This window comes from Alnus glutinosa, chromosome 6, assembly GCF_958979055.1.
Source record: "Alnus glutinosa chromosome 6, dhAlnGlut1.1, whole genome shotgun sequence".
NCBI lineage: Eukaryota > Viridiplantae > Streptophyta > Magnoliopsida > Fagales > Betulaceae > Alnus > Alnus glutinosa.
In genome coordinates, this window is record NC_084891.1 from 17954536 (window position 1) to 17976540 (window position 22005).

A 22005-nucleotide genomic window follows, 5' to 3' on the forward strand; every position below is an offset into this window, starting at 1 on the left:
ATTTTCAAAGAAATCATTTCTTCTAAAAAATTATTTCGTTGAAAATGTTTTACAACGGAAAATATATTACGTCAAAAAAAAAACGGAGCAAAAAATGAAAATATTTTACGGAAATTAAAGAAGGTTTTCTTGGTCAAATGAAAATGTTTTCAATTTGACCACTATTTTCAGTCTTACCAAACATTGCAAAATAGGACGTTATCCAAAAAACATTTTACATCAAAACAAATGGAGCTTTAACCTTTCAAGAAGTTTTGCCTCACATGCCAGGTTCAAAGGTTTAGGGTCCGTTGGGGTTTTCAATTTCAAAAAGTGTGATTTAAAAATAATGATTTTAAAATGTGCTATTTTAAAAAATGATTTTTTAAAAACGCAGTTAAGCGTTTGGCAAAATCGCAGTTTGACCTTTAAAATCGTAAATTAGTTTTTAAAATTCTGCGTTTTCAAAAAAGCACTCCCTTGGCTGTGATTTGAAAAAGTAATTTTCTGCGTTTTCAAATCTCAATTTTTAAAAGCGCAATTTCTAAACGATTTATTTTCTGCGATTTGGTTTAAAATCATATTTTTTGTCTATGAAATCGCAATCTCCAACACACCCTTACTCTTATTGCTTTCCGGGACCAGATCTTGATCATCGTCGGGTTGTTGGGAGAGGTGAATTTTCACAATTCTGTTCACAGATTCTTGATCCATTCATTTCACTGTAAATACCGCAAAAAAAGTGCCATTGGAAAAAGCATTTAAATGGAAGTTCGATTATCAATGTGAAGAAGTAGCTTCTGGCCATCAATTAAATAGAGTTCTTGCACTGGATGAGAATTAATCAACCAGGCCATTTACATTAACTACGTATGAAGAAAATAGGATAACGAGCATAATTATCAATCACTCCCTCTGATCACTTGAAAAAGTGGATCGCAAAAAAGAAATGAAAATTTCTGGAATTTACATATTACAACCTATTTCCTCTTCTCCTCCTTGGTCATTTGGAAAATTAAATAAAGTAAAATAAAAAGGAGAGATGGGGTGGGGATGCCAATTACTCTAAACTACACCTTGTACATCAGCTAACAAGTTATATTTTTAATTACACCCATTCCTAAATTACACCCATTCCTAAGGTATCCAACAAAATACTGTTAAGTAACATATCCGTAGTTCAAGCAGCCCCATTGGTGCTGTTCTCCCATTGATTAACAAGTAGAGCGTATCCTTCAGCAGAACCAACAGCAAATTCTGTGAGTGAGCTCATAGCAACTGACATTCCAGCACAAAGCACCCTTATTGCAACTTCAGCCATTTTCTCTGCAGTCATTATTACCTCTTCTACCTGACCAACCTCCACCATTTTCATATTCCCACCGGATTCCTCCAGTAATCCACTTCCGTATCTCTTTGACCCAACTGGTGCACGATGAGAATCCTCTCTTACCTGTTGAGTGTAGAGAGATCCCATCCCAGCCGCGAAAAAGTCTAGTCCGTCAAGCACTGGCATTTCAAGGATTGCATCAAGAAACTTGGACCATTGGATGCAAAGTCCAAATATTGGAAGGGTTCCACTGGACCGGGGAGGAGAGCAAAGTACTTGGGAAGTGTTGGGATCGGACTGGACACACCGGAGGAGCCAGCCAGTCAGTGCATGCACATAGGATCGTTGAGAAGTGATCCATGACTCGAAACAGGCTCGCCAATTCCTGAGTTCTGTCTCAAGATTGGCAGCTGAACGGGCTGCCCTCTGTGGCTCGGTTATTGACATGGAGGAGTGTCTTTTGCCGTCCAGTTTTGAAGGCATTCCGGCTAGTAAAAGCTTCGCTTCATCTAGTGTCCGCTTCTGTGACTGATGGCACTCTGCCATTACTTTCCACATCCTTGCCAGCCTGTTGTTTACCAATATACATACATCTTATCAGAAATATTAAAAAGAAACATGTTCTTCTGGAATAGAATGCTTATATTTGGGTTAATAATGGACAATTTTACAATGGGAATGTCAATATGCAGAATTTAAAAATGTTGGATTCTCAGTATAAATTGAATACCTAGGAGTGGTAAACTAGGAGTGAAAGGAGTTAATAAAAATGTTGAATTTTAGTATACCCCTTGAACAATGGTAGCACACATGTTACACACTGCAATTTAAACAAGATTATTGCCTGATCAAAGCTTCAGGATCATAATCAGCAAATAATGTGAAAAATTTCTTCTCATCCACCAATTTTTCGTAGTATATATCCAATGGCAATGCTATAAGTTAGCAAGAGTTTATAAAATAACTTATAGGGATTCAAGAATGAATCACTTTGGGGCGGAGAAATTAAAATTGAAGTTGACAGAGCGTAGGAAAAAAGCCTAAGTAAAAATCACAAAATTATTTCATCAAATCATCATGAATAAAAAATGTTTATATTTCTGTAATATGTGTGCAGAATTTAATATCTGAATTTACGCAGATATGTCACACAAGGAGGATGTCTTAATCCAAGGGATGTGAAGGCTCTGCTGTGCTTTACAAGGAATTTGATTGTTCATATCATCAACCAACAAGAAGAGGCCTTTGATACAAAATAGGAGCCATCACTGTGAATTATGATACAAAATAGGAGCCATCACTGTGAATTATGATACATGAATTTGATTGTACATATCATCAACCAACAAGAAGAGGCCTTTGATACAAATAGGAGCCATCACTGTGAATTATGATACATGAATAATCTTTAGAGTTTCACAAATGCAAGTAATTTTGTTTGTCACTGTTGTTTGTGATAATGACTGGCATTTTCTATAAATTCATGATAATTTCAGCAAACACATGATATATAGAACACAAGGAGCAATTATTGGTATCTCCAAAATGCTAAACGGTCTCTCCACATAGCAGGGAAGAATGTCATATCGTACAAAAAATGATAATGAGATGTTGAGTGACATACCCTTTTGCTAATTCAAGAAGTTGAGGCTGCAATTCTTCATCCCTTAATGTTTCGATCCTTTTTGAAACTGCTTCAATAGAGTGTATTGAAACCTTTATCTGGGTATGCAGATCTCTAATGGCTGCCCTTGTTTTATCAACTGCAGAGGGGTCATCTCCTTTCACGTCTTGGTTCCTGAGTTGCTTGCATTTCTTCTCATAGGAAATTCGAACCCGTTCTCCAGACTGTTAGTGAAGGTAACAAACACAGTGGTCAGGTTCCCATTGTTGCTCCAAGAACATAATTATTGACATGGTGAACTATTTGCTTTCCAACAATTCTTGAAAAAAAACAAAAGAAAACTATTTTTAATGAAAAAGTGATTGAGAGAGTTGAACAGTTTCCCCAATGAAGCAATTTCAATCTGGTAAAAAGTCAGAAAAGATTCCGAGTTGAAAGAGAAATTGCTAAATATCATTCCAAATTCAGGTTTGGCTTCTGGTTTCTTCTTGCTTTATTTCATTCAAGGGATTACACTATAACATTATTTTTTCTTGAGTTAGTTAGATGTTCCACCTTTCTTCAGATCATCTTGAAGATTAGGTTGAGAAAAATAGTAGCCTTATGTATGAATTTCAGAACAATTATTCATTTTGGGGTTCAAGTTAATAAGCACACTCAAACAGTAGGTGTCAAATCATGTCTTCCACCGATTGGGCATATTCGCAACTGAAGTGATTTCTACAGGAGGCATATAGCACCTGCTTACTAATTTAGAGAATGTACAAATATAGGACAATTTTGTACGTTGAAATGAAGTATTGTTGAAGTGGGGTATTTTGCACATGTTTCATCTCATAAAATGTCATCTCAAGAGTCAGAAACTTAGTGACTGTTGAAAGTTTTGGTGGGAGGTTAAAAGTATTACCTTTACTTCCTCATAGAGTTTCTTCTCCCAGGCAAATAATCTGTCCAATGTAGATTGGTGACTGCCTGAATACATGCAGGGTTCTTCTGAGAGGTCACTACTGCTTTCATAACCTTCATCTCTAGAGCTCGAAGAATTAACTAAAAATCTTGATGAGGAAGAGCGAGATGAAGCTGATCGGAACAAAGCTACTGGGTTCAACATTTTCATGGCTGCAAAAAAAGAAAGAAAGAAATACTCTAAGCTCCTATCCTGAGAATTTGAGGAAACATAAAGCAAAACCAGTAAAAGGTATAATATTTTGTTGAAGATTCTGCTACTACAAGTGCATTTTGGCATTCAAGAAAGCAATTGAGACTATCCATATAAAGCAAAACCAAAAGAAATTATAATATTTAATAATGATTCACCTATTCCATGAGAATTTTAGGCTTACAAGAAATTAATTAGAACTAATACAATTGTTAGAATATTAATTAAACAATTAAATTGACAATTTCTTATAAGCTTAAGTTTTTTTGACAACTGGTGATTTAATATAGAATCAGAGCAGAAGTCCTAAATTCAAATAGTGTCTCTGTAAGTCACCTCCAATTTCAGTTAAATCTTCCACATGCCAAAAAGAATATTAAATATTCTACATGTTAGGCATCACTTAGGGCATCACTTAGAAAAAGTTTGAAACCACACATGAGGGGGATGATTACAAGATTAATTAAATGATTAAATTCACCATTTCCTATAAGCTTAAGCTTTTGGGACAACTAGTGATTTAATAACAATAAGCTTATATCTATCTACTTACTCTATAGCTACATTTGGAACCACAATATCTCCTAGCTTGCCAATTGCAAACATCCCTGTAACAAACTACTAAAGACTTGCTGATATATTAGATTGCAAATGGAAAAAAGATGGGCATGGATGCAAAGGGCTAGACAGGAATCTCAACAAATTACAGGCAGAGTAAAGAAGAATATTTCAGCCACTATTTCTTTCATACCTGTTATTTCATTCGAGGTTGATGCATACTGAGCTCTGCTAGCCTCTAATAATGCCGAAACCTCATTGGCTGAATTGCAAATAATCATGAATTGAGTTTCAAGATCCTTGACAACTTCTGCCATGCTTGTTGGCCTCTGATTAACATAAACAGTAAAACCTGGTGTTTCTTCCTTGGCTTCTTCTTGATCACCAACCTCCATTTCTTGAGCTTTTGATATTTTTGTGCTTGCACAATGCGATTGAAAGCCTTTCACCTGATGCTCAGTTTCAGTTCCACTATCTGTTTCTTCCTCCTCATCCTCGCCCTCATCGGTGTCTTCAACAATTTCTTCTTCAGAGCAATTAAGATCAATTTTAGCTCTTTCTTCTGTCACATTTACCTTATTATCAGATTCTTCTTGTTCTGTCTCTTCTTCTAATTCTGGTATCCCTTCTTCTTCTCGGACCTGCCTTATACCCCCAATGTCATCATCCATGGCTGTCTCATCAAGACTATTACGTGCTGCATAGCCATAGTAGTCTAGTGATGAAAAAGGATTCCAGAAGAAATCCCATTGGGATGTTTGAGGTGAAGGTGGAGGAATATTAGGCCTATTGTTCGGGGAATAAGAGAAGAATGAAGAACTCATAGGTGAGGATTGCATTGCAAAGAAGCCATCAATCCCAAAATGGTGCGCCGGAGAGTAAGCTTCAACTCGGACAGTCTCCGGTGATTGAGGTCTCTCCTCAACCAACACAGCTGGCTCTCCACTCGGTCTAAGGTAATTTACTTTCAAACGTGAATTAGGCCGAGACTGAATTGGTGTTGATGATAAACATTTGGGTGAAATTGTGATGAAGCTGGGACTGGTTTTCTTTACAGGTGTGAAAGGTGGGGTTATGAATGAATCTAACAAGAACTCACGAGGCTCGTCTCCTTCGATGTAATCACGAAGAGCAGCTGAAACTCTTTTTAAGGACTGGATATAAGCCAAGTGTCCAGAAGCCAATCGTCTTCTCTGCTCAACAGCTTGTTTGATGAATCTCTTTCGATCTTTGCAAAGCTGTATTGCCTCTTCATCATCTAGCTTTGATGTGGAACATCCCATCTCCCACTTTTGCTTTCCGTTTCCCTTTTCACTCTACAAATTTTTCTTCAGCCTTGAATTGAAATGGAAATTTCCCACCAGACTCATAAGGATTATTTCCAGGCCTTTTTGGAAGGAAATGAAGTTTAGTAACTCAAAAAATGTGGAGAGCAAGCAAAAAAAACAACAAAGCAGAACAGGAAAAGGATATCTTGAGATTGAATTGACATGCAAAAAGAACAATTTCAAAAGGCTTGGGTGCTTTTCTTAATTACCAAGTCATAGAGATGGCTTCAAAAGATTTGAAATTTACAAAGCAGAATGAAGAAACGGAGATTCTGTTGAGCCTTCTCTACAAATTCTCCACAAACCCAAGAACTCAACTAGCTTTAAATCATTCATAAGCTACATCAACGACAGGATTGTTTGGAAAAGAAATAAATAAATAAAAAGTAGGAACAAAGAAAGAAAGAAAGAAAGAAAGAGAGCGTGGAACTTTTGACCAACAAGTCATTTGCAAAACAACCAGCTAGACCCCAAATCTGTGGATAAATTTGTTTAAAAATGTATGGGTTTACGTTTATCAAATTAAATTTTGTGTTGAATTGAACAAAATGCTTAAAATGATCAAAATTACAGGCTTATTATAAACTAAGAAAACAGTAAAGAAAAGCCTGAAAATATTAATGCATAAATTCAAAAGAAGTAAATAATTGAGAAGAGAATACCATCCAAAAGGAGAAAGAAACTCTGAAAAGAATAAATGGGCAATTGGTAGCACAGCAAAAGCAGATAAAGGTTTAAAGTAGAGAGATAAAGAAATAGAAACAAAAAGAAGAAAAAGAAAACCCATTTGCAGAAGTCACATGGTGAAGCCTGCAACTGTCCTAAACCAGAACTGGAAAAGAGGAGGATATTTTAATTACATTAAGCCCCGTTTGAATTATAAAAAAATAAAATAAAATTCTCAGTGAAAATTATGTTTAAGAGTCAAGAAAAATATGAAAATTAAAACATCAAAGCATAAAACCAATTCCAAAATGAAATTGTTTAGGACTAATGCCACTTCAAAAGCTAGTGAAACCAAAAGTTCGTAGATATCCAGACTTATAATGGGCAGTAAATGTTAGAAAAGAAAAAAAGAAAAAGAAAAAGAAAAAGAAGAACAAGGAAAATCAGTAGTAGTTAAAGTTAGATGAACAAAAAAGGTTGACACCCATTATCCACCTATTTAAAAAAATTAGAAATATATTTATGAGAATTTGGTGGGATTAAGATTTCGAATGTGACATGCAGACTCTGCTATAAAGAAATTCCGTTAAATTTTGAATAGTCAAAAATAAAATCAATTTGAGATTAAAAAAAGAATATTTATATATATTCCATTTCTGAAAACATGAAAATTGGAGTCATTTAACCAAAAAAAAAAAAAAAAACCCATTTCAAAAACTAACCTATTCAAAACATAGCCTCTTTAGAAAATCAAAGTAGAAAGCCCTGGAAAACAGAAAAATAATTCACAAATAAAACTTACATCAACTAGTAAAAAGAAACTTACAGAAGATCGAAGAAGAATTTGAAAAAAAGACTACCCATTTCAGAAAATAATATGATCTATTTAAAGAATTTTGAAGATTCAACTTCACATGATTGAAATTATCGGTACTAGTATCTACTGCTGGAAAATGCTGAAATTTAAGAGGACAAGAAGCTAGAGATTCAAACAACAAAGAAATTTGAAGAAGAGAAAAGGCCGGACGTTTAGAATGATCGATTGAGAATTTGTACAAGAGTTGAAAAACATAAAGCTCAGAATGCATTAGAGTGTAGAAGCATACCTGTATATTGCGGGCGGGGGGAGGGGGATTAAGAGGATGGAGCTTGATCACAGAGAGAGAGAGAGAGAGAAGAGACGTTGAGAAAAGTAACGGTCAAAAGAAACAAAATATAAAAAGTTCGAGGTTGGCGAGCTAATAAAGGGAGAATATGACAGCTCAAACCTTGCCCTTCATGCTCGATCAAATTTCATCAGTGCCACTCTCTCACAATTTTCCTTTTCTCAGAATGACCATGATACCCATGAATAATAGCACCGTTGATTATTGGGGTTAACTCAAATTACAAATCATTCTACGTTGTACTATAATTACAAATCATTCCCTGAACCCGTATTTCATCCACCAAGTAAACAAAGTCTGTTAGTAAATTACAATACAAATAATATTTAGAGTTTGTCTCACTATTTTTATAAGGCATTGCTCACTTAAAGGCTAATTTTTACTGTCACATTATATAGCAGTTTACTAAATATTATTCTTTAGTCCATTGGTACCGTTTTAATTTCTTTTCGAATAGAAATTTCTTGCAAATTGGTTTGTAGGAAATTTCGTACAACTCACATATAAGATTGACATATGTCCCTTGGCATGTAAGAATCACATTTTATTTTAATAGCATGTACTTCTTAGATGCTTTTTTAATAGCATTAATAACATGTGAGAAGTACATATTTAAAGGACACATGTTATTCTTACATATGAGTTGTATGAAATTTCCTACAAACAAATTTATAAGAAATTTTTGTCATCTATCGGGATAAACTTGACAAAAACAAAATCTATAGTGTATTTCGTTTGGAAACCCGGAGATTGAGTTCTAAACTGGAAATTAGAAGTCGAGCACTCGAGCATTCATATTGGGCTATTTAAAATAGTTAAAATGTTATTTTTTGCTAGACTTGTAGCAAAAAATAGTAAATAATTTTTTTTTTAATAATAAAAAAAAAAAAAAAAAAAAAAAAAAAAAAAAAAAACCTTCTTCATCTGGATATTCACCTTGGCTAGTTGCTACAGTGCCCAACAAAAATACTAATAAAAAAAATCAATAGAATTCTTTCTCCTTTTAGAGAATAGCAAAAATAAAATAATATTTAAACAAAATGAAATATCAAGCGAAATGTAAGTATTTTTTTTTAAAAAAAAAAAAAAAAAAACTAAAACAATAATAAAAAAAGTTTATTAGTTAAATTTTAGCTTAACATTTTTATGAGGCCGACGGTGTGATGTGAATGCTTAAAGGGGAAAGAATTTGAAAAAGCAAAATAAAGGCGGTTGTAAAGTAAAAGAGGGGGGAACCTGGTGCCACTAAAAGAGGCGGGATGCCTCGGTGACGGCTTTACTAGCAAAACCTCCTGCATTTTATGCTTAAATATCGAGATTACCCTTACCGTTCCTTGCAGGTTCTTTTAGGGATCTCCAGATTAATTTAAAAAAAAAAAAAAAAAAATTAAAAACTTTATTTTAAAGTACATCATAAACAAATTACAAAAAATAAAAAATAAAAACATTAAAAAAACATAAATAAATACAAACTTAAACAATTGAGAAACCCAATTTATATAGACTACTAGCACTTCAATGCACTGGAATGAAATCAAGAAGGTAAAAGTTACTTGAAAGTGCAGCCAAAGTAAGCCGGGGCTCACTATGATGGGTAAAACTATTGGGAGTTTGAAAACCTTACAAACTTGAATCTAGACTAGTTTCCAAAAAAACCGAACAAACCAAAGATGAAATCAACAACAAAAGCGATTTGCGTTAAGCTGAAATCAACAACGTAAATACTTGTTGATCTCTTAAAGGAACTATATCAAATAATTGTAGGTCACTTAATTAATGGAACTTGTCTTGAGTAGGATTGGTAATTTTTGACACGACCCGTGAATTCGACATGAACACGACACGAAGTTATAGAATTTGGATTTAGGCTAAACGAGTTTGGGTCATAAACAGGTTGACCCTTTTATGGCACGTTTATAAATGAGTTGGCTCGTTTATGACATGTTTATAAACGGGTTCACCCGTTTATAACCTGCAAACCCGTTTATGACTCATTTAGCTAAATGGTTTGATCAGCTACCCGATGGGTAGACCCGTCCAACCTATTTAGCTACTCGTGTCGAGTTTGGGTTGGCGAGTTGGCGGATCAATCGGATTGACCTAATCTTGGCACGATAACCTGTTTTATCAACCCTAGTCCTGAGATATAGTGAAAGGTCACATTAACCCGTTCTTTTATTTATTTTCTAGTAAACTATAGTTGCTCCCTTTAAATTACATTTAAATTTTAATATCTCTTCAAACTATACAAAGTTACAAATAATTTTAAAATTACATAACTTTTTCACTTAATCCCCGTTAGGATTTTTCATTAACTTAGACAACAAACACATACGTAATGTGTAATATTCATTATATCCCGATGGAATTTGTAAAAGTACAATTTTACCTGCAAATTAAAAAATTTAAAAAGAACTTCCTTGTCCATTACCCACAATCTAGCCTTGCTTTCTAACGTAAGAAGAACCATGTCCTAGTTGTGTCTCTGGCAATGGAGTTGCCACCCACGACTCTCTTTATTTATTTTTGGGAGAATTTTACTTAAAAGATACCAAATTATTTGCTTATTTGACTTAAATGTATTGAATTTCAAAACGTCTCAAACTAAGGTATTTAATTTTAAAAAATTCTCAATAACATGTATTCCGTTGGAATTAGCCATTAAATTCTGTTAAAATTTTCAAAATATCACTGTGTTTATTTTTTAAGAAGTACTTACAAAAATTTTCAAAGATTCAGGCATGAGTATTTTTCTAATTCCGTTAAATTCTGACCAACACCTAAATCTTAATAATTTTTTTTCTCTAAAAAAATAGGTATTTTGAAAATTTTGACAGGATTTAATAGTAAATCCTAACGGAGTATTTGTAATTGAGATGTTTAGAAAATTGGATACTCTAGTTTGAGACGTTTTGAAGTTCAGTACCCTTAAGTTAGATAGACCAATAGTTCAATACTCAAGTGAAGTTTTTCCTTTATTTTTTATGTGATGATGGAGTATTATTGTCATTTTTTTGGGTTACAAGTATCGTAAACCCATTTTTCGTTGGATTAAAAAAAAAATTAATAAAACAAAAACCCTCTAAGAAATGGGGTTAGTGAAAGAAATGGATAGAGCATATTGCATTAAAATTTGTTCATTGAATTTAGAAAAAACTTCATTTAACCTTTTTAATCTTTCATTATTTTTACGATCTCTTATTTAAAGTTTAAAATCTCTCAATTTAATGTATTTAAACTTAAAAAAATTTGAAATCTCATCTCTCCCATTTAGGGTTAGGAGTTAAATCATACGATCAAATGGTAAAATGACCCTTGTACCTCTGTAAACTTCATAAAATTATAAAATTATCAAATCATAAAAAATTGAGGGAATTTTAATAATTTTCATTTCTTCGGTTAGGATCTTATGGTAAATCATAACGGGGTGATATCGTAAAAAATTAAAAAATACACTAAATTAAAAATTTTTAAACTTAAAAAAAAATATTATAAAAATAATAAAAGTTTTAGGTTCAAATGGGAGAGAAGGCATTCTGGGCCATAGCGACGCTCAGGATTGCCAATTTGCCATACACTATTCCCTCTCCCACAGACGATGCTCAGGAGAAAAGTCCCTTCACGCTTCAATTCCAGCGCTCTCATTTTCTCAAGCACCCACGAGCACCTTAACCACCCACAGCGAAAACAACGAGAACAAAAACCTCTCAGTGAGACGCTCTTGTCCCTCCTGAAAAAATGTGTATCCACCAAGCAGTTGCAACAAATACAAACCCAGATGCTCGTTAACTCCATACACAAATCTAATTTCCTTCTCTCCAAAATCATCGACCTCAGAAACTTCACCTATGCCTCCCTTCTCTTCTCCCATATCCCCCAACCCAACGACTACGCCTTCAATGTTATGATCCGTGGCCTAACCAATACATGGCATAAGTATGCTCTTGCCCTTCGATTCTATTACCAAATGAAGTTTTTGGGCCTAAAGCCCAATAATTTTACGTACCCATTTTTGTTCATTGCATGCGCGAATCTTTTAGCGTTAAATCATGGCCGGGTGGCCCACTCTTTGATATTTAAAATTGGGTTGGATAATGATGATCATACATATCATTCATTGTTGACAATGTATGCCAGGTGCGGTGAATTGGGTTGGGCCCGAAAAGTGTTTGACGAAATTACTGAGAGGGACTTGGTTTCGTGGAACTCGATGATATCGGGGTACTCAAAGATGGGGCATGCTGCAGATGCGGTGAGGCTTTTTCACGAAATGAGGGAAGTGGGGTTTGAGCCAGATGAAATGACTTTAGTGAGCGTTCTTGGGGCATGTAAGGACATAGGGGATTTGAGTTTGGGGAGGTGGGTGGAGGAGTTCGTTGTGGAGAGTAAGATGGAGCTGAACTCTTATGTGGGTTCTGCATTAATTGATATGTATGGTAAGTGTGGGGATTTAATGGCAGCAAGGAGGATTTTTGATACTATGGGGAAGAAAGATGTTGTCACATGGAATGCCATGATCACGGGGCAAGTTTTGCTTTCTCTGTGCTTGAATTATGCTTTGTTTTAGACTTGATGTTGTGAAAGCATGATTTTAATTTTTTCACTATGCTTGATAAATTATAATATAATCTCTGAAATGTAGTTAATTTATTCTGTCGTTGTTTTAGATCATTAGATATATGCATTATAACAGGCTCATCCTTAGCTTCTTTGTTATTTGGAGGGAGAAGTTTTTCCCTTGACTGACAAATATTAGGAGAATCATTTTATCAGAGTCACTGGAAATTAAGCTTTCATTACTAGAACCGTCGATGTAATTGCCTAATCGACCTTTTTAATCTCTTTCTAAGTCATGACCTATTGCTATTAAATGAGAAATAATCTTATCCTCCCTCAATTGACATGAAGTTTTCAGGGCACAGCCTACTAATAATTTTGGTAAATAATTTTTTAAAACCAATATTTTTTGGATGTCTGAATTGAATCCACACTTACCATTGTGTTGAAGTTTTAAGTAGAAGAGAACTGCTTTCTGTTTTTTTTTTTTTTTTTTTTTTTTTTTTTTTTTTTTTTTTTTTTTTTTGCATTGAGGCATCTTGGTCTCATCTCCCCTCCCATTCTTTTTGTCTCCTTGATGTGGGAATGTTGTCAGAACTATTTGTACCCAAATTCTATGCATAATTGTGTATAATGCTATTCTCAAAGAAGCTTTCCTGAAATGAATAGATTTTGGACTTACTTAGATTTGCTTCCATCTCCTTACTCAAAGCAATCTGTCATGATCTAGAGTAGCTGTGTCTAATGTGATGCTTTGGATAAGTAGAGCAAATTCAATATGAGAAGCAACCCTCATATTACACACACACACGCACACACAACCCTCATGTATGTGTGAAATATATGCTTATATGTGTGTGTGTTATTTGCATTAACTTTCAAATGTTTTTGACTCCTTTTCAAGTTAGATGTGTTAATGAGGTTCTATGTTAATTTTTAACTTAAAATATAAATGTCAGATATGCACAAAATGGAATGTCAGATGAAGCAATCATGCTATTTAATCACATGAGAGAGGTGGGTGTTAATCCAGATAAAATCACGTTGATCGGAGTGCTGTCTTCTTGTGCTTCAATTGGGGCCCTTGACATTGGGAAATGGGTTGATACATATGCATCAGAAAGAGGCTTGCAGCATGACATATATGTTGCTACTGCATTGGTTGATATGTATGCAAAGTGTGGGAGCTTAGACAGTGCACAAAGAGTCTTTGAAGGCATGCCACAGAAAAATGATGTCTCTTGGAATGCCATGATTTCTGCACTTGCTTTTCATGGGCAGGCACAAGAAGCCTTATCATTATTCGAGCGCATGTCAAAGGAGGGTGGGTTTGCCTGCCCAAATGACATCACATTTGTAGGAGTACTTTCTGCATGCGTTCATGTAGGATTGGTTGATGAGGGCCGTAAATTGTTTGATATGATGAGCTCGTCTTTTGGTTTGGTCCCAAAAGTTGAGCATTACTCTTGCATGGTTGATCTTTTGGCACGCGCAGGACATCTTTATGAAGCTTGGGACTTCATTGAGAAGATGCCTGAAAAACCTGATGAAGTTGTATTGGGGGCCTTGCTTGGTGCCTGTCAGAAGCGCAGAAACATAGATATCAGTGAGCGGGTTGTGCAGCTACTGCTGGAGCTAGAGCCTTCAAATTCTGGAAATTATGTTATCTCATCAAAAATTTTTGCAAATTTGAAAAGGTGGCATGATTCAGCAAGGATGAGAGTGTTGATGAGACAGAGGGGTGTCAATAAGACTCCTGGTTGCAGCTGGATTGAGATTGAGACTCAACTTCATGAATTTCATGCTGGCGGTGATTTACACCATAATTCGGTAGAAATTTATGAAGTACTTGATCTGCTATATGAGGAGCTGCAGGGGGAAGGTTACATTCCGAAGATTGGTGAATTTGCTGAACAAGGAGTTGAAGGGGACAGAGGACTGATGAGTTAAAAACTTACTTTACTTAGCAGTCTTCTGGACCAACGATATGCTTGGAATCGCTGTGTTTATAGGTTGGTGATTTTGTCAACTTAACTTTTCCACTAAATTTTTGCTGTTAGTGCACATTGGCCAAGTTTTATGCCGGCAGTGAACATGTTTCTGATCTTCAGTTTCTCTCTGTGGCTTTTTACATTTATCTGAAAGATAAAGCCATGGCAAATTGTAAACATTGCAATTCCTCTGAAGAAAGTTCAACCACTTCTAGTAGGAATTTTAGTTGTTCAAAAATAATGGGAATATTGAACATATGGAAATTAGAATATTCCCTTGAGCCTGTGACTGTGATTTCATCCATCGTATTAAGATACCTTTTATGCTATGATGTCATAAAAATTCTTAAAGAAACCACTGTTTTGTGTGGACCAATCATCCAATTAACTTGAGAATGGAAGTTACACTGCCCATTAAATTTGTCTTTCACTACAGCTGGCCAGCTATATCTTATTCTGTTGTCTGTGTTACCCCAGGTGCCATTGGCCTTTCAAGTGGAGAGAAAGAGAGAGAGCTGCAACTCCTGAAATTCGCTCTTGATCTTATCTGGCTGTATCCATTTACTTTGGGGAACATTGCAACTTGTTACTTGCAGAATTGCAGTGCCAAGCTCAGTATTCCTGGTTTATTAGTTTTGTCTTGGATTTTTTGGACTCCATTAAGATTTGTGATTGCAGCTTTGACAACAATTTTGTTTAGCTCTTCTATTAAATAGACAAGTTGTTAGTGATATTACATGTCCCTAATCTGCATAATATTTTTTGGACATCTTGCTGCTTGTTTGTTGTTACTTGTGCTCTGTGTGTGTGTGTGTCTGCCTGTCTCTATGCTTTGTTTTCCATGGAAGTTGTTGACTTGCTTGAGTTAATCTTCCTGTCCCTTTTTTCTTTTTTCCTTTCCCTTTCCTTTTTTTCTTTTTTCTAATTCATAATGGCAATGATTGTTTCATGCTCCGTGAAATGCTTTGATGCCATTTTGAACCATATTATATGAAATCTTATTATTTGCAAGCTTCCCTGAGAAAAAGAGAATAATTGCCTTGGGAGGGTGCATCAGTTTAAATAAGAAAAGAAAGAAAAAATCCTCAACTCTAAAGCACTCAAATAGGAGCATGGTTTAGTCAATTGAGCTTTACTTTTTATTTTGACTGGTTGCATCTTTTCTATGTTTTCCTTGAGGGGAAAGTTTGTCGATGCAGCTGAAATTTATTTTGCTTATGGCCTGAAGTGAGTGTAACAAGAATTGTAATGTTTATTTAGCCTTTTTCTTTCCATCATTGCCACCCTCAATTAACCAAGTGTTCTGATTCTTACTTTTCAGCCTGGAGAAATATTGGAATTGACATTCCTGGAAAGAATAGGTATGTCAAAGCATTGTGTTGGGATTTAAAAGCTCAGAGAGGTGAATGAATATACTATCAATTGCTTTGTTTTTTTTTTTTTTTTTTTTTAATCCTGTTTTTATCAAAATGGTTATCTATCCTTGTCTATGCTTAGATGGGGATCTTTTTTATTTAATGTTTTTTGCAGAGTACTTAATGGTTTTGCTATATATCTTTTTGGTTCTTCTGGGAAACTTTCTTGTCAGAAATCTTTCAAATTTTCTGTACACCATGTGTTGAACATGCTTTCTATGGGCAAAACAAACTCAATGATATATGAAACTTTTCCAATCGATGATGAGCGACCACTCAAACAGAAGCATATGTTCTTTGGAAAAATTATGTGTGGGAACTCATGGCTCTCTTAGAACAATGTGATTCCCCCTACTCATTTCAATAAATCCATGCCCAGATGCCCATAATTCTTCTCTAAAAGCTCATTGATCTTAAAATCTTCAATTACACTTCTTTTCTCTTCCTTAAGTAATGAACTGAATTACTATTCTTTGAATGTTTTCAGTTTTGGTAAAGAAACATACATGCAGGTTCGCTTTGGTCAGTTTGTTTCCATTTGAACTTCGGTTTATTTAGGATTATAAATGAGGACTCAGATAAGATTTATATCGATTCTGCTATTTGCATTGTATGCATCTAATGTTTTATGGCTTGATTCCATAATTTTCTTTGTTAAGGATTGATGTTCAATCGCAGCTTGCACATATTCTCTATAAATGTGTTTGTTTTTCTTTACCATGAAAAGATTTGGTTATAGAATCTATCAGGAAGAGATTTTCTTCCAGCAGCTAATAGTAGGTGTGTGCTGATGTGCGCCTACAGCATTTTCTGGAGCATTGCTGTATTTCTCTTTAATTTGCCTTGGATTGTCATGAACTTGCTCCAATCTGGAATGATTTCTTTGATCCTCCTTAAATCTTCACCAATCTCTTACGAGTCTTCAATATTTCTCGAGTTACTATGATTGTTTTGCTCGAATTTATTAAATTTACTTTGTTCTTCCTTGGAGTCTCTCTTTTCTGCTTCATTGATTCCCTTCTAACTTTTTTCTTTTTTCTTTTTTTCTTTTTCTTTTTTTTTTTTTTTTAATTTTTTTTTTTGATTGATTCTCTTTATTTATTTTTTAAAAAATATTTTTTCAAATTCGATTGATCTCGACTTGGTTTCTCTCATTTGTTCCTCTACTATCCATTTTCTTTTTCTGAATTTGAATGAACTCTTCTCTCCAGGCAAGGTCCCAATGAATTGTTTACAATGGGTAGGCACACATATTCATTGCCTAACGCTTTTCTAGCAAGGAAAAAACTGATGAAGTGCAAGTGTGAAGTGCAGGGGAAGAACTGAAGCGACAATCATGCTTTAGGAGAGAAAGAGTCCAAGAACCATATCTGCAAGTCGTAAATGGATCATATGGTGAGATTTTTGTCTTGGATTGCTCTTCCCAGGAAACAAGTCATCGAATTGAACAGTATACATCCTTTATAAGAAAATAGAAATGCTAAAAACTACACTTTTATTCTACAGTGCTCACGTGACAGTCTTAACTAATTATTTAATTTTATTTATTTTTTGAATAAGGACCGATGTTAAGGGTTGGTTGAGATTGTCACGTCAGTAGTGTTTTTGGAATAGTTATAAAATAAAAATATAGTTTCTAGTGTTACACCCTTCTATAGATGTCATGCCCTGAATCCACTAGGTTCAAGGCCATCTTTCTCTCTTGAACGCAGAGGAAATATATAAAAATGAGAAAGAGAGCAACAAAAACATTTAATAAAAGGGATAAATACATTTTTGGTCTATGTGGTGTGGAGTTTTGGTAAATAGTTCCTTAAGTTTTCAAAATTATCAATCACTCCCTAGGGTAAGTAAAAAAGAACAAATCAGTCCATGCCGTTAGAAAAGTTAATAGAATCTGTCGATGTGCTAAATGAGGGTGGCCAAACCAACCCCATGGCAATTGGGAGTGGTTCGGCCACCTCTCTTAGCATATTTGGTGTAACACACCGGCCACAGATTCAGTGTTTTAGAACTGATTTGTAAGAACTATTGTATGGAATTATGGAATAGAAGAAGTGAATGTGTATTGAATGACTGAGAATTACAATCAAATGATCTACTTCAAGAGACATCAGTCTCCAGCTACCATTACAGTCTAAAGAGCATTTCCAACAATAGTAGTTAATTTAGCTAGTGAAAACAACCTTATATTTTAGCTATTGTTTTTTCACTACATACTCTAATAGATCCTCTATTCTTCTATCTATTTGCTTTTAAATATTATTTTTCATTTCTTTTATTATATTTTTTTGCCAACACTCGATCAAAGGGAAAACAAACATATATATGAAACCATTCATAAAAACAAAAATTTATCATACGGGGAGCATTCATCATACAAAAAAGAAAAAAGAAAAAAAAACAAATATATTATCATAAATTCCACAACAATTGAAGTATCTAGAAATGCAATTCACCATGCAACAAAAATTGAATACGAAATAGAAATATCTATTCGGAAAAGTGTGATAAATAATCAAATATTTGAAGTGAAATAGTAACAAGAAGTTGGTCAATCATATACCTATTTGAAAAAGAAGTTCGCTTCTCAACAAGTACAACAACCACATATATAGCCACAATGTTAAAAATTCGAGACGTGCCTTAAGGTTGGAAGGGCAGGGAATGATTTTTGCAAAATCAGAATTCTTCTTTGAGGACAAGGAAGTTGTTAGGGGGAGGGATGATACGATCAGAATTTTAGGGCTTACGTGGCAGTACCGGATCTCCAAGATAGCAGTGAATTAGGAGTAGAATCTCCATTTTTTTATTTCCCTATATGTTTTAGCTAATAAGAAATGTATTTCTACTAGTTTATTTTCTTCATAGTTAATTTTCCTGCATGATGTACTGACTGCCAGACCCAATGATTATGTCTTATGACCTAGCCATCTTCTATATAAGTGTAATCCTAATGAATAAAATATCACGCTGAATATTATCAAAAACCCTAGAACATATTTTGGTGTCTTGGAGGTCACTGTTCTCTCAAAGTAGCTATTGGAGATCACGACTCTCTTGAAATAGCCCATATCCTTTTCCTTTGTTCTTTTACTATTTGATTGCATCACAATTTTGAGGAGAGAAATGGCGGCTTTAGCTTTGAATGGGAGGGGCAAAATTGGTACTTTCATGTGGCTCGTTTTTGTCCAAAGAGACAAACAACATGGACGGAATGTACTATTTACCAAATTTGGCTAGATTGGGGGGGTCTATTGTCAATTTTTGAACATTGGACGCCAAAACACAAATTGGTGGATACTTCCAGGAGTAAAACGTACTTTTCCTTTTTTTAAGCCTTATTTCAAGAATGAAAAAAAATCATATTTCTTTGCCTTGTTTCAAGAATGGAATGTGGCCCTAATCAATTTTTAATTTGTTCATTTCTTTACCTTGTTTCAAGAATTGAACATTCGTCTTCTTAGGATTTAATCCAATATTTAAAAATGGATCAGCAATTTTTGCCTCTCCGTTGTGCATCTGTCCATCTACCTCCGTGCTATGCCATTCATCTCCTCCGTAGCCGCTGCTGCTGTTTGCTGGTTGTGTTTTTGCTTTGAATAAGAGTTTTCTTTTCTTTAAATCTGCCCTCTTGGCGATCTATGAAATGAATGTTAATTAGGTGTGAGGGGTTATCTCTCACGGCCTGGATAGTTTGGTGTGATAGGTTATCTCTCACAGTCCTAATAATTTTTTCTAGGATATTTGGCTACCATTGTCTTATATCTAGTCTACTCGGGGCATATATGCTCTTTAACTATTTTTGTACATAGGTTAGCGGAAAATGAAAGTCATAGATAAGACTTTATTGTAAGAATTTTGTTTGTATCTATGACTATGATTTTGTAGAGCTTTATGCTTTGCTATGTAAGAGCTTTATGCTCGTGATTTTTGATCAATGAAATACGATCTTTTGTTCAAAAAAAAGAATTGGACATTCATATTCTTAGGATTTAATCCAATAATTTAAGAATGGATTTAGTATCGATTGATTCTTTTATTTAATGCTATCCATTTTTTAAGCCTTGTTTCAAGAATAATAATAATAATAAAAAATCATATTTCTTTGCCTTGTTTCAAGAATGGAATGTGACCCTAATCAATTTTTAATTCGTTTACTTTCTTTGCCTTGTTTTAAAAATTGAACATTCATGTTCTTAAGATTTAATTCAATATTTAAGAGTGGATGAATTAGGGTAATACTTGGCTGAAGCAAAGTTTCCGGATTTCATCCGAAAATTTTGCTTGAGCATGGTAATCTTGTAAATAATAATATTTACAAGATTGCCATACTTAAGCAAAATTTCCGGATGAAATTTTGCTTCAGCATAGCACTGCTCGATGAATTAATATGGTTTGACTCTTTTATTTAATGTTATTGATTTTTTAAGCCTTTTTTCAAGAATGAAACGTTGGGACTTGGAGAATCAATTTTTAATGCTATGAATTGAGTTTTTAAGGGAATCAGATGATATTAATGCCTTTTCTAATTACTTATTTACCATAATTAGGAGCCTTAATTAACGAATATCGAGTGTAATTAAAGCATTAAATATTTTTTCATTGAATAAATTTTTGTTAGTAATCATTCATATATATAATATACATACAAATATTAAGTAAACTATATATATATATATTATCAAAGTAACCTCTAGGCTATAGTTAACTTAATAAGCCTTAATAATTAGTAATATATATATTAACTTAGTTCATGTGTTAGTATGTTAATGATAATATAACACACACACACACACACACACACACACACACACATATATAATAATATACATATAAATATTCAATAACCTATAGTTAATTATATTTATTTAGTATATATTAATTAATTAGATAATATGTTAGTTTATAAATTATCTAACTAGTTAGTGTATATATAATATAGTAACTACTAGTCGAGTAATATTCGTTGTTGTTGATTTTTTTTTTTTTTTGTAATCTCAAATCTTATAAATCAGTGGAAATAGACTCTTGTTCTGCAATTACAACTGCCGCAATATAGCTTAAATATGACTCAATCTAGACTTGGTGTAGGCGTTGTAAAATAGCCACTCTCGCAAGCTTCTGCGCGGCACCATTCCCATCCTTCGTTACAAAATTGACTGCCCAACATTGAAAGGTTGTTAGGAGGTGTCGAGCATCAGGAACTATGCTTCCATACCGACTTGAAGAATCTCCTCCAGTTTCCAAAGCAAGAACTATCTCCTTAGCATCGCCTTCCAACAAGATTGTAGCTCAAGTTTGCAACAAAGTTCCACGCCTAGCTGTGCTGCGAGAGCTTCTGCCATTGTTGGATTTGAAACATAAGGTTTGGTAGTACACATAGAAGCCCACACATGACCATTATGATCTAGAGCAATAATGCCCACTTGCATAAGTTTGTTCCTTTCCCTTCAATTTGGTATCCATTGTATGTAATGTCTCTAAGGCTACCAAGATGTTGTCAGTGATAAGCCTCCCCAGGATAAAAGCACTTTGCTCTCGGGAGATGACATGAGGCAGCACCAACTTGAGCCGATTCACAAGCACCTTGGCTATAAGTTTATATAGCACATTATATAAGATAATGGGCTTGTAATCTGTCAACTGATAGGGAAAGAAGACTTTTGGGATGAGCACTATGTTGGTGGAATTGATAGTAATATCGAAAGGTCCCCCATTTAGGTAGTGAAGAACTGCATGACTAACCACCTTACCTACAGTAGCCCAAGATTTATGGTAAAAACATGCTACAAATTCATCCGAGCCAAGGGACTTTAGTGGGTGCATTTGGGATAGGGCGAAATTGACCTCAGCTTCCGTGAATGGTCTTAGTAGACTGTCATTCATGTCTCTCGTGACTCGTCTCTCCAAATGGCACAGACTGTCCTCCACCGGTCCACCCCATCTGGTCCTTGAGATGTAAAAAGGTTGTCATAGTAGCCAATAAAAGCTCTAATGATTTCTTTCTTTGTCCAAGCACGCTCGTTGTCGTCACATATTTTCTGGATGCCATTGATTTTATTATGGTGATTAGCCCAGGCATGGAAGTATTGCGTATTCCGATCCCCGTCTCGATACCAGTTTTGTTTTGCCCTCTGTTTCCACTTGATATCTTTCTGTTCCAGAATACCATCAATCTCAGATTGGAGCTTTGATATAGCCTTTGCAAGAGTCGGGCCCTCTCGGCGTT

General features: G+C 34.6%; 2 protein-coding genes across 5 annotated transcripts; one reads left to right on the forward strand and one right to left on the reverse strand.

The window, feature by feature from the left end:
* Nucleotides 1-878: 878 nt before the first annotated feature.
* On the reverse strand, nt 879-7774 carry LOC133872014 (protein ROLLING AND ERECT LEAF 2-like). 2 transcript variants are annotated; one of them, XM_062309518.1, is made up of 5 exons: nt 7751-7774; nt 4844-6037; nt 3841-4052; nt 2934-3157; nt 879-1877 (listed from the first exon to the last, which is right to left on the reverse strand). In XM_062309518.1, the coding sequence occupies exons 2-5, from the start codon at nt 5931-5933 to the stop codon at nt 1160-1162; spliced, it is 2244 nt and encodes a 747-aa protein (XP_062165502.1). In that variant the 5' UTR covers nt 5934-6037; nt 7751-7774; the 3' UTR covers nt 879-1159. The 2 variants fall into 2 exon arrangements, with proteins under 2 accessions (XP_062165502.1, XP_062165500.1); XM_062309516.1 differs by lacking the exon at nt 7751-7774 and having other exon boundaries at nt 4844-6381.
* Nucleotides 7775-11335: 3561 nt separating this feature from the next.
* On the forward strand, nt 11336-17276 carry LOC133870229 (pentatricopeptide repeat-containing protein At2g34400). Of its 3 annotated transcripts, none has more exons than XM_062307311.1 (6): nt 11336-12334; nt 13327-14379; nt 14836-14911; nt 15558-15585; nt 15680-15760; nt 16985-17276. In XM_062307311.1, exons 1-2 carry the CDS (start codon nt 11409-11411, stop codon nt 14315-14317), a joined length of 1917 nt encoding a protein of 638 aa, XP_062163295.1. In that variant the 5' UTR covers nt 11336-11408; the 3' UTR covers nt 14318-14379; nt 14836-14911; nt 15558-15585; nt 15680-15760; nt 16985-17276. The 3 variants fall into 3 exon arrangements, with proteins under 3 accessions (XP_062163295.1, XP_062163296.1, XP_062163294.1); XM_062307312.1 differs by lacking the exon at nt 15558-15585 and having other exon boundaries at nt 11336-11746; nt 11948-12334; nt 14836-14973; XM_062307310.1 differs by lacking the exon at nt 15558-15585 and having other exon boundaries at nt 14836-14973.
* Nucleotides 17277-22005: the final 4729 nt, after the last annotated feature.

Coding starts and splice junctions, on each gene's coding strand:
- LOC133872014 (XM_062309518.1), bottom strand. CDS start 5,933: ATGGGATGTTCCACATCAAAGCTAGATGATGAAGAGGCAATACAGCTT. Junction 3,158..3,840: donor AACTCTATGAGGAAGTAAAG/GTAATACTTTTA, acceptor CTTCACTAACAG/TCTGGAGAACGGGTTCGAAT. Junction 1,878..2,933: donor CTTCTTGAATTAGCAAAAGG/GTATGTCACTCA, acceptor GGTAAACAACAG/GCTGGCAAGGATGTGGAAAG.
- LOC133870229 (XM_062307310.1), top strand. CDS start 11,409: ATGCTCAGGAGAAAAGTCCCTTCACGCTTCAATTCCAGCGCTCTCATT. Junction 12,335..13,326: donor TGGAATGCCATGATCACGGG/GCAAGTTTTGCT, acceptor TATAAATGTCAG/ATATGCACAAAATGGAATGT.